The sequence below is a fragment of the Triticum urartu genome, chromosome 5A (assembly GCF_056163025.1).
Source record: "Triticum urartu cultivar PI428250 chromosome 5A, HENAU_Tu73, whole genome shotgun sequence".
Taxonomy (NCBI): domain Eukaryota; kingdom Viridiplantae; phylum Streptophyta; class Magnoliopsida; order Poales; family Poaceae; genus Triticum; species Triticum urartu.
In genome coordinates this window covers 496,854,778-496,867,131 of record NC_141877.1, presented here as the reverse complement: position 1 = coordinate 496,867,131, position 12,354 = coordinate 496,854,778, and the positions used below count along the sequence as shown (strand labels likewise).

Below are 12,354 nucleotides of genomic sequence, written 5' to 3'. Positions count from 1 at the left end.
GCCCAATAATTCCAACAGAAGATGCCCGAGCACCAACATGATAAGGGTTCTCCTCTTGGAGGAACTTGGTTGAGCTAACATGTCATATTCTCGAGAGTACAATGTCGCTTCGGTATCTTACATTGGACACCTCAGAAGGAAATACTCCACCCGGAAGAGTCCGCAGATTTGGAAACGCTTCCCCATCAGGAGGGATGCTATCGTGGAAGCTCGTAAAGCACGCGTCACAATCAGAACATACATTGAGGGAATTGTTCACTCTAAAGTAAAGTTTACTGTTGTGGAGCCCTCTAGCCAACGCCATGTTGTTTGAGCTCTAGATGGCCTGTTATCATAAATTACCGAATGTTCTATGTGTAATTTCAAGTTAAGGGCTCCTTTGATTAAGAGGAATCTCATAGGGCTTTTGAATGTTTTAAAATCCGTAGGAATTCTTTCCATGTTGGTCGTTCGATTCGTAGGATTGGACATTATAGGATTCTTTCCTATGAAATTGTTTGTACTACATCTATATTCCATATGAAATCTAGCATCCACTCCAATGTCTCTTTTACAATTTCTTTGATTTTTGTGTGCCATCAAGCACTATCTGCAAATTCCTGCGGTTTGCTAATCCTATAGAAATCGAGTGGGCATGTCATCCCGATTATGTATTTTTCCTGTTCTGCGTTTTGAAATTCCTGCGAATCAAAGAGGGCCGAAATGTTCTCTTCAGTAGCTAACCTGGCCCCACAAGTCATGGTCATTGATTTCCCTGTGAACATTGGCCGGTGCAGATGAAGAACTTGTACTCTTTTTGTAATCCAAATTTTGCGTGCGTTATAATGCATCACCTAAACTAGCACTTTGCTGGGCTGCGGCCAGAGTGCAGGATGAGCAGCATCAACTGCCCTTTTTAAATACTGGTAAAGATTATACAATAGTTCATTCCAACTTCTTGGTTCACTTAAGTAGGATCCTGTTTTCTCCAACTTTCTCCAAACACTGGCTCAAAGCATGTAGAATCCGGCAAACCGGACTGAGTACCTCTCTATATATATCTGAATTCTGGTCTGTGAACGCACATCTGTGCTTCTCGATTCAGGAGGGCTCGGGGCTCCTGACATGTGACGTCACTCCCGTGCGACGGCCACCAGCTGCTTTCCGACATTGCGCCCGTAGAAGAGCCCGATGAGCGCCGTTGGGAAGCTCTCGATCCCCTCAGTGACGTCCTCCACGTAGTTGATCTTCCCCTCCTTGAGGTAACCGGCCATCTCCTCTTCGAACTTTCTGTAGTTGCTGTAGTGATCCATCACGATGAACCCCTCCATGCGGATGCGCTTGGCGACGATGCAGAACAGGTTGCGCACGCCCTCGAGCTGCTCCAGGTTGTACTGCGAGATCATCCCGCACACCGATACCCGCCCGTGCAGCCTCATGTTGAGAAGCACCGCGTCCAGCATCGCGCCACCCACATTCTCGAAGTAGATGTCGATGCCCTCCGGGAAGCACCTGAAAGCAAGTATCATGGCACGCAGAACTGTTGATTAACTGGCCCTGTTCATTCTTCATTGGAAGTTGGAAGAACGCAAGAGTATGGTAGGGAAGGGGCCTGCAATTAACCTCTTCAGTGTGGCGTTCAGGTCCTGCTCCTTCTTGTAGTTGAAGGCATCGTCAAACCCAAACTTTGTTTTTAGGAGGTTGACCTGAGGAGAAGGCAAAATTATCCCATCAAAATAGAAAGCTTTGCCAACAGTAGTGACAAAATTAAATCAGTATGAACAAAACTACTCATTGTCTGGTGATGTGCCCAAATGAGTAGGCACAAACCTTCTCATCGGAACCGGCACTACCAACCACATAGCAGCCGGAGATCTTGGCAAGCTGCCCGGCAAGCTGTCCGACGGCACCTGACGCTGCTGACACGAAGACATAGTCGCCCTTCTTTGGCTTGGCCACGTCAAAAAATCCAGCATAGGCAGTAAGGCCAGGCATGCCTGAATTATGAAGTTTCTAGCAGTCAGAGAAAATACTAGCCAGTATATCAGCCAAGGTTACATTTGATTGATTCTATAGCAGACTAAGGTCTACGAAGAAATTAAACCACAACTTTCCGGTTTCATGATCAAAGTGAATTACTGTAATGAAAACCAGACCTGGTTAACTTGTGACGAATATAAGTGAACTCACCAAGAACTCCTGTGTAGTATGACAGCGGCAATTCAGGATGGTTGATCTTGAAATGCGACTCCAGATTAGTGATCAAAGTGTACTCTTCACATCCTGTCATCCCCCACACCAGATCACCGAGCTTGTAATCCTGGTGCCCGGATTCCACCACCTTGCTTACGCCCAAGGTTGTTAAAACCTGGTGGGATCGATTCAAGGAGGCAACAAAATTGTCAAGCTTTCTGGTGGGTAAAACAATTCAGTAAAAAGAAAGGCTGAATCCATGTACAGAACTGGTGACCATATTGCAGAGCTTTAAAAAAAAACTTGTTCCGTGAAACAGAAAGGTACACTGATAACAGAGTGATTATTTTAAACTCTGCTCATGCGAACCACATGCTACAGATCCAACAATTGAGCCATGCATGAATGAATCATAAAGTATAATATGAGCTGAAGAAACAGCCGCCAGTAGACTGCAGTACAGTTATCTGGAAGAATTTCTCTGACATACTAACACTGGAATCCGAGAACCAACTGTAGATCTGTACTGCCAAGGGGACTGAATTTCGACACGGGGCCAAGTTTGATGCTAGGTTAAAAAGAAATTCGGTAGTACCTCCCCCGGGACGAAGTCCGGGACGTAGCTGGGCTCCTCGTGCCGGGACATCCGGGTGCGCAGGTAGGGGTCGCAGGAGAGGTAGAGGTTCTTGACCACCACGGCGGCCGAGCCGGGCGGCACGGCCAGGCGCGCCGTCGCCGGGACGAGCTCCATGTCCTCCTCGGTGGGGAACCCCGTCACGTGGCGCTTCAGGATCACCCTCTTGTTGCTCACCTCCGCCGCCGCCGCCGCCGCCGCCATTGCCTCCTTCCTCGGACGCGCCGATGAGTTGGTGATCTGCAGTAGTCTAGATACTATGAACCACGCGTTCGGGCGGGTGCGTTTCGTGTGTGGCGGATCGAGCGGGTGTGCGGCCGGGGAGCGGCCGCGCGCGCTTAATGCGTGGGGCGTGGGGACGAGGGGACCGCACCGCAGGAGATGCATGCGTGTGCGGCTCGTCAGCGGGCCGGACTTGTGAGGCCTACGCTGGTCGTTGGACATGAGTGTGACGAGCGAATCAACATGTGGGTGGAGCGATAGTGGTATTTCAGCCCATCAAGGTTTAAACCTGGGTGCTCGCATTACTTTGGGTTCATTTTAGGATTTTTATCGATGTGCATTCAGTAAGAGAAGACGTTTCTGTCGATGACGAGACGTCTACAGTGACTTCGTAAATCTCAAGATGATATGTCGCCTCAATGTCTCGGAGGTTCTTATAAACATGGTGTGTGCGCGTGTGCGTTCATAAGGATGGGTGTATGCACGTTTATATAGGCACTTACGTCTATACTGTGTTCAAAGAAAAGACGCAGGAGTAAGACGCGTGTCTCGCCACGCCGCTCTTCATGTCCAAGGCATGAGCGCGTGTGTCCTCTTCACTCATGGGTTAACTCTGCTCTTTCTTTCTTGTATGCAGTCCATTGTGCCGACTCGCGAGCATTTCACTTGCCTGAGCTTGCTGTGATGTTGCGACATGTCGCGACATTGGTGTCCTGTGGTGATGTTTATATGAGCCTCATACGAACCCCGAGATTATCTATGAATAGGCAAATTACCCCCTTAAAATATAACATATTCATACTTAAGATGAGAAGGGATGCACGTAGGCTCCAAGATGAGTATATAACAAATATTCTGATGGGGAAGGAAGCATAAGAATCAAAAAATAAATCTACGAACATCCAAGATCTATCTAGGAGAAGCATAGTAACAAGAGGGAAGAGTGTGTCTACATACTCTCGTAGACTGAAAGCGGAAGTGTATACAACGCGGTTGATTTAGTTGTACTCTTCGCGATCCGATCACGACCCAACCTATCTAGTGCTGAACAGACGGCACATCCGAGTTTAGCACACATGCGGCTTGATGACGTCTCCTCCTTCTTGATCCAGCAAAAAAAGGCGAAGAAGTAGATGGAATCATAACCAGCACGACGGCGTGGTGGTGATGGTGGTGGTGGAGCTAGTTCAGCAGGGCTTCGTCAAGCGCTACTAGAACAAGGACGGAGGAACTACGGAATAACGAGAGAGAGAGAGGGAGAGAGAGAGGGAGGGAGGGAGAGAGAGAGAGAGGGGGGCGCCAAGGGCTTGGTGTGTCCTCTTGGGGCGTCCCCTCCCCTCTATATATAGGTGGAGGTGCATGCGAAACAGCCCCTTCAAGCCCTAGGGCGCAACCAAGGGGGAGAGGACTTGGACTCCAAGTCCAATCCTATATATTCCTATTAGGACTCTTCTTTTTTTCCCTTCCCTAACTACATGGGCTTTTAAGGACTTGGTGCGCCTAACCCAATAAGGCCAGGGTGCCTTCCCTCGGCCCATGGCAGCCCTTGGGTTGTGGTGGACCCACTTGTGGACTTCCGGACCCCTCCTGAATCCTTCGGAACCTTCTAGAAACTTCACGGTACAATACCGAAAAAATTGCATCTCTTTCCAGAACCCAAAATGTGATTTCTCATATATAAATCTTTACCTTCGAACAACATTCGGCTACCAATTATCAAATATCCCAATACTACTCTAGCGTCAATGAACGTTAAGCGTGCGACCCTGCGGGTTCGGGAATCATGTAGTCATGACCGAGACGCCTCTCCGGTCAATAACCAATAGCGAGACCTAGATGTCCATATTGATTCCTACATATTCCACAAAAATCTTTTATCAGATGAACAACGATGTCAAGGATTCGGTTAATCCCGTATGCAATTCCCTTTGTCCAGCCATATGTTACTTGTCTGAGATTCGATCGTCGGTATCTCCATACCTAGTTCAATCTCGTTACTGACAAGTCTCTTTACTCATTCGGTACAAGATCCCGTGACTAACTCATTAGTCGCATTGCTTGCAAGCTCTTTAAGATGTTGTATTACCAAGAGGGCCCAGAGATATTTCTCCATCATACGGAATGACAAATCCCAGTCTTGATCCATGCCAACCGAACAGATACCTTCGTAGATACCTGTAGAGCACCCTTATGATCACCCAGTTATGAATTGACGTTTGGATATACACTAAGTATTCCTCTAGTGTCAGGGAGTTACAAGATCTCATGGTTTAAGGAACAGATACTTGACATAAAGAAAGCTATAGCAAATAAACTAAACGATCTGATGCTAAGCTTGTTGGGTCTTGTCCATCACATCATTCTCCTAATGATGTGATCCCGTTATCAAATGACAACTCGTGTCTATGGTTAGGAAACCTTAACCATCTTTGATCAACGAGCTAGTCTAGTAGAGGCTCACTAGGGACACTGTGTTATCTATGTATTCACACATGTATTTAAGTTTCCGGTCAATACAATTATAGCATGAATAATAAACATTTATCATCAAGAAGGAAATATGATAATAACCAATTTATTATTACCTCTAGGGCATATTTCCAACATATTTAACCTCCTTAATCAAACATAATCATGATACTATAATCTTGGAGGATATGTACAGCCCATGAAGAAGATGTAGATATACTTGTCTACGATCGTCGAAACGGAAAAGGTGCAACCCGAAAGTCGTGTGAAACGGCGAGATGAAACTACTGGTCAAAGGAAATTTCAAGTTGTCGATCATGTGCGATGAATTTGACAAAATTCGTCCAAAATAGCTTCAAATATGAACACAAAAATGAATATTTACGGTAAATGAAACTACGAACCGGTCGGCTAAATTGAACCATAATATCGATGTGCATCCTTTTCTTATAGAGCTGATCTCGAATCGAAACACCGTTGTATATATTATAAGGTGAAAGAGATTAAGAGAAGGTTACGGTAAAACACGTGCAAACTCACGTACACGGTGCACCCAGCCAGCGCGAGCTCAAACGTAACTCATCATGAGAGCCACCAACATGCCCTCTATTCCATCGCTGGAGTCTGACTCGCTGGAAATAGCCGATCGAGCATTCTCAACGATGTAGGCTCGGAGAGTACTTTAAGTTTCGTGTGCGCCAACTTTTTGGGGCGAACCGAGCAACCAAACATGCCAAAAACTAATCGTGCGGGCTGGCTGGGCGTAATTCAAACTACCAAACACGTCTTTTGTGAATGTTTAAATGCATCAATAGTCCAATATTGACATATCTCAGCTCACCTAACATTGTTTTGGGCAAAAAGGAAGAAGTTGAAGTGACATAGTTATCAAATGACAGTAGAAATCCCCACCAATATCTTCACATATAGACTGTTACGACCAAAAACTCAAATTTATATGACAATTCTAAGTACATAACAAATACAATATTGTTCATGAATGAGCACATACGTATGAGTAAAATAAGATCTGTTTAGGGTATATATAAAGGTGTCCTCGTTCATAACAGAAGTACACAACCGCCTCCTTTCCAAAAAGATAGGGTTTCTCAGCATCTTGCCGGCATCGTCGCCGGTCTGCCTTGTCGGAGTGGATTCGGGTCCTTGCCGATGAAAGGGCTCCGTTTTTATATCTTTCTTCAAGTTTTGTTAGGGTATGTGTCCTACTCAGGAGGGCGAAACGGCGACGGCTCCTTGAAGATGGAATAAGATCCTTCCCGTCTAGCCTCCGTTCCGGTGGTGCGTCTAGCGCCGTTGATGGGCGTGTGGAGATGTGTCTCTGAAGGATCTATCATTGGTGGACTTGCCCGGGTCTGGTAGCTGTTCGTCTATATTCGTGTGTCTTCAGGTTGGATCCTTCTAATATACGCTACTCTCCGTCGCCGGCGGTTGCTATTCTGGTGTGTTGGTCCTATGGAGTCTTAGCGTGACAATTTTTCAACTGTCTACTAAAACAAGTTTTGCCCGACTTCGACGAGGTCGGCGCGATGACAGCGGCGCGTGGTCTACGTATTTTGATGTAATTTTTATTATTTCTATTGTCCGTTGTACTACCATAATTGAAAATGAATACTTTTTATGTTCCTAAATATTTGTCTTTTTAGAGATTTCAAATGAACTACCACGTACGGATGTATATAGATATATTATAGTGTAGATTCATTTATTTTGCTCCGTACGTAATTACGTGTTGAAATCACTAGAACTAGAAAGACAAATATTTAGGAACTGACAGAGTAGATAGTAAGTTTTCACGTAAACAAAACAGGAGTACAGTGTAGATATATGAATATAGAAAGATTTAGGAATACTTAAATACCTTATTAGGGAAGATACCAGCACTGAGATCACGAGTGGAAATTGGAGGAAAGGATGCATCATGTACCTTCCCTCGGACGCCTCGTCCGTCCACCAGACGGCTACATGGCCGGCACGGTTACAAATAACTTCCACCCATAAAACAATCCCAATCCCGTCTCGATCGTCTTCCTGCCCGCCATCTCTGCCGCCGCGGCCACCAAACCCTAGCCCGCCCCCGCCACACCACGACGGCCCGCGCGCCCTACGCCGCCGCGGCAATGTTCTACTCCCACTCCGTCCTGGCTCGGAAGAGCCCGCTGGGCACGGTGTGGATCGCCGCGCACCTGGAGCGCAAGGCCGTCAACCGGACGCAGATCGACGGCGTCGACGTCCCCTCCTACGCCGAGTCCATAATGGACCCCGAGGTGCCCATCGCGCTCCGGCTGTCGGCGCACCTCCTCCTGGGCCTCGTCCGCATCTACTCGTGGAAGGTGAACCACCTCTTCCAGGACTGCAACCGCATGCTGAGCGCCATCAGAACCGCCGCCGCCTTGGCCCCCGCTCGGCCGGACATCGACCTGCCGCCCGACGCCGACCGCGCCCCCTTCGCGGCCATCTCGCTGCCGGCGACCTTCAGCCTGGACGACTGGAACCTGGACGACGCGATCCTTCTGATTGAGTCTCCGGACAACCACCGGAGGGCTGCCGATGAGATCACCTTGCCTGGAGAACAGTATGTGATGGTCACCCTTGATGAGGACGGGCCGTCTCCTGCCTGTCGATCCTTGCGCTTTGAGCCTGAGCCACAAGAGGAGGGGACAATATTCCCCCCGTTTCCAGAGGATGCAGTTTCTGTAGATCTTCCACCCCGGGACAGTTTTCATACCAATGGGCACCAAGATTTGCCGGAAATATTGCGCCGAGCGCCCGAGAGTGTGACAAGGATTACTGATGACACTGGCACTGACCCCATGGACGAAGATCCGTCGCCTTTCATGGAGAAGGTTACCACACCACTGGCAATATGCTCATCTTTGTCCCCTGTTAGAGGATCGTCTTTGCCTGGGAAATCCATTCCAGATCTACCAACAGGTGTCAGCCATGATCCTATTCCTATGGAAGAAGATGAAGAACCAGTCGGCACTGGAACCCTGGTACCAGCTGCAGCATTTATCCTTGAACCATCTCCGCCTCCAGTTCAAGGTAACAAGAGAAAGAGAGCGCAGAATAATGCACAAGAGAACCCGAGAATCGACGAAATAGTAGTGCTCTCCAACGACGATATGAGGTCGCAAGTCGATGGCGATGACTTGCAAAGGCTGGTCCGCAGGAGGAAGCCACTGCCCCATACAGCACTGGATACGTGGAGATTCAACAGGATAAGGCAAAAGGACAGCTTACTCTCTGAACCTTTGGTACAAGGAATGTGTACCGACCTTCAGAAAGCTTGCGAGAGGAACTACCCTCGTGTGAGTGACTCTGATGCTGATGCTGATGCTGCAAACATTGGTGACGGGGATGCACCTCCAAGAACTGCAGATACACATGAGCCTGAGCCTCACGTGACCCCAATGTCTTCACAGGAACCTGAGCCTCACGTCACCCCAATGTCTCCACCAAACGGAGAAGCGACGCCATTTGATCATTCGGCAGTTGAGAACCCTCGGTTCTCCTCCCCGCAAATGGATCTATTTACAGTAAGAGAAGAAGATGACAGTCCTTTCATCAAAACCCCACGGTCTGGACTTGGAGGAACTAGTGCTACCGCTACTGGCAGCTATGCAACACCTGGACAAAACACCCGTGAATCTGATCCTAACGGGTCTCAGTTCCCTTTCGGCGACGACTACCTCGATGAAGACATGCCAGAGATTCCAGGCCTCATGAACACCCCTAGCGTGGCATCTAGTGCGGATACCGGTGCCACAGGACTGAGCAGCATGTCTACTAGGACAAGGGCTGCCGCCAAGTTCTACAAAGGCATGATGTCCTCAGCCACATCAGAGGACCAGCAGCGAGGGAAATTCAGTTTGAGCATAATCTTGGACGGGAGGACAAGGAAGCAAGCTGCGAGCATGTTCTTCGAGACGTTGGCCCTGAAGAGTTACGATTATATTGACGTGTGTCAGGAAGAGGCGTATGGTGACATTTCAGTTTCAGTTAGACCCTCGCTCTCGAAACTTTGAATACCTAAATTGGTTTATCGTAAGTTTAGTGTTTCGATATACCGTAACAGTGTCTTAGGCATACGGCATACCAGTGTGTGGATATTGCCATGTTATTTACACCTTATCCTAATCTTCCTGTAATATTTGTTGTGTATCTCCATTTGTGTCGATTCTGGCAAAGCTAGTGTGAATGGTGCTGAAGGTGTTTGTCTTGCATTTAGTTTTATCCTGAGCACCAGCAGACAACAATGGGTCAGTTCACTTCAAAGTGGGAAACGACACATTAGAAAAAGATACATGTAGAGCGGGTAATCAGCAACCCGGCATGATCAGAGAGTGAGCTGGGGCAAAGGGTTTATGAAAAAAAATTAGGGCAATGCATTTATTTTTATTTTTCGACATCTGGATGGGTATTCCTAGCGTTCTCTAGATATGGTTTTCACTACATGATAGTCAGAAACTTCAGAAAAAATCATATATGTATTTCAAGTCGTCCGCCCAAATAATAAGATCGATTTGATTTGATAAAGTAAAATGTCCGAGTGAGAACCCTGCATCGACTATGTCGATGCCGGTGGCAACGACGTCTATGGACGTCTTCCTTGCAGGAGGTGCCGTTGTGGAGCTCCAGCACCTACAATACCTTGCTTTGTGGTCTCCGGCTGAAAACTAAGATCGGGCTTGCCGGATCGGATGGCGGTGTTGTGTCCTTGACAACACTACCTCCTTGGAGGCGTCATCTTGGAGACCCAAACGACGGCTTCAGTTGTTGCGTCTGGTTGAGGGTGGTTCGCGTGGTGGTGGTGGTGTGGCCTGCTCAGGACTGAGGGTAGTGTGTTCTTCTTCAGGTGTTTCTCTTCGGTTGTCCTATGTGTGGTCTCCGGCCTGCTACTATGCATGCTCAAGACCCTGTTCTGTTGAGGCGAGCCTCGAGCTCTTGGTCTCGTCTTGGTTCACCTTTGTTCAATGACGACGCAATGACGCCTCCCCAACTTGCTAATCGTCTTGAACTTCCGTGGCGGAGCTCTCAGTCAAGGTTCGTGCTAAGCGTTGGCACTCGTTGATTGTGGATGCTCCTTTGTTGTGCTGTGGGGTTTGATACGCACGCCGGTGCGGTGTGTTTGGTTGCTTGTAGAGTCTTGGTATTGTGATCCCTGGACGCACCCCTCATCTACCTGGTCTTGTTAGTTTGCTAGCTAGGTCTTGCCTTATGTTGGGCGTCATGTTCCTCTCCTTTTCTTGTAACACTTGTTACTTGTCTGGTTTTCGGCTCGGTTTTTCTCATAAACGGGATCAATTTGTTAAGGTTTTCGATCCGGTTTTCCTTATAAACTGGATCACTCTCCTGGCATTATGGCCACTTTGAGCAATATATTCAGGCGAAGGGGCTCCTCCCCCGGTGATTCTAAAAAAAATGCTTTCCCCTTGCAACCCAAAAAGGAAATAGCATGAAGTGGAGCCAGCGCAGATCATGACCATACACCTGGTCGAGAAATAACCACACTCGTGTTAGGTTGCTGCCACGGTATTCATCTCAGGATTCTTGATCTTGGACATTTTGTTTGCGCAGAAAAGGGAGCTTTATTTACAATCGTCAGCAATTGCTGCTGAGATACAGTGTGGTGACTGAAAAACTAAGAGTTTGCACTTCGAGAAGCCGAGCAAAATTTGCTAACCCATCTATAGCCCTATTTGTTCAATCTTGTTTAGTAGCCGCTCCTGGTACTACTCTGAAACAACCTCTTCAGTTCTCTGATGATGAAACTGGCTGGCCTGCGACCTATTCAGCTCTGTACTTTGTAATGCTTGCGCACAGTGGTGTCAGATTGCAGAACCAGCGCTGACTGATGTGCTGCAAGGCAAGCTAAATACCCTCCATAACTGACAGGCCTCCAGCTTCGAACGCATCAGTACAATGGCCAAGGAAACGCCATGCCGCCACCAGCACTTCCCCATCTCCAGCACCCCGTTTTCCTTTCAGGGATATCCCTTCCATCCTGTTGCTGCCGGTTGGTGGATTCACTTTTTCATGTACCACATCAGAGCATGTATAATGACGCTAGCTTAGGAATGTCATATAGGATAAACACTTAGGTGGACGAGACAAAAACCCGGAGAAAAGGCTTGCCTTCTCTAAATACACTAGTACACACGGTGCCTATTCACTCCGACCTCCAATCACACGGATATTCAAGCGCAAGGTCATCGACATGGTGCAGATTAATGGCGTCGATGCCCCTTCCTACGCCGTGTCCATAATGGACCCTGAGGTCCCCATCGCGCTCACGCTATCAGCGCACCTCCTCCTGAGGCACGTCTGCATCTACTTTTTCTTGGACAACGCTAAAACTCAGTCAACAAATGTCTCCCCTCCGCCGCATGACATGTGCATGTGTCCCTGCTGGGTGCCGCCCATTGTTGCCTCTCCCAACCTTATCTATTCACCTCTCCTTTGCACATTCCTTCTCTCTTTCCCGTTCTCCATCTCTGTTTGCCAAGCCGAATAAACAGAGAGGCCTCTCATGGCGACCACCACAACCGCTCATGTGAGTCAAGACTCAGGAGGTCGAAGCCGACCATCTCATTGTTGCAAGTAGGCGTTGTCGCTAGCGATGCTGCAAGCCAATGTCAGGTTGTCGTGTCGGGGGTTGCAGCAGTGTCTGAGATGATGCGCGTCGACAACTACAACCTCGGTGATGCTGCGACGGCCGCAATGACGAAGATGCTGAAATGTTGAATGGCATCGACTGCAACAATGTCTATGTTCCACTCTGCGATGGGGGCCACCATGAGCGAGGGTGTTGCGATGGCGGAGACGGTGGTGCTGGC

General features: G+C 48.1%; 2 protein-coding genes across 2 annotated transcripts; one reads left to right on the top strand and one right to left on the bottom strand.

Annotated features, from left to right (window-relative positions):
• Nucleotides 1-866: 866 nt before the first annotated feature.
• Nucleotides 867-3,208, bottom strand: LOC125510030 (2-alkenal reductase (NADP(+)-dependent)). Its single transcript, XM_048675120.2, has 5 exons — nucleotides 2,768-3,208; nucleotides 2,170-2,347; nucleotides 1,810-1,976; nucleotides 1,603-1,685; nucleotides 867-1,491 (listed from the first exon to the last, which is right to left on the bottom strand). Exons 1-5 carry the CDS (start codon nucleotides 3,191-3,193, stop codon nucleotides 1,113-1,115), a joined length of 1,233 nt encoding a protein of 410 aa, XP_048531077.2. The 5' UTR covers nucleotides 3,194-3,208; the 3' UTR covers nucleotides 867-1,112.
• Nucleotides 3,209-7,388: 4,180 nt separating this feature from the next.
• Nucleotides 7,389-9,726, top strand: LOC125556399 (sister chromatid cohesion 1 protein 3-like). The gene has a single exon (XM_048719141.2). The coding sequence runs from the start codon at nucleotides 7,636-7,638 to the stop codon at nucleotides 9,541-9,543; it is 1,908 nt and encodes a 635-aa protein (XP_048575098.2). The 5' UTR covers nucleotides 7,389-7,635; the 3' UTR covers nucleotides 9,544-9,726.
• Nucleotides 9,727-12,354: the final 2,628 nt, after the last annotated feature.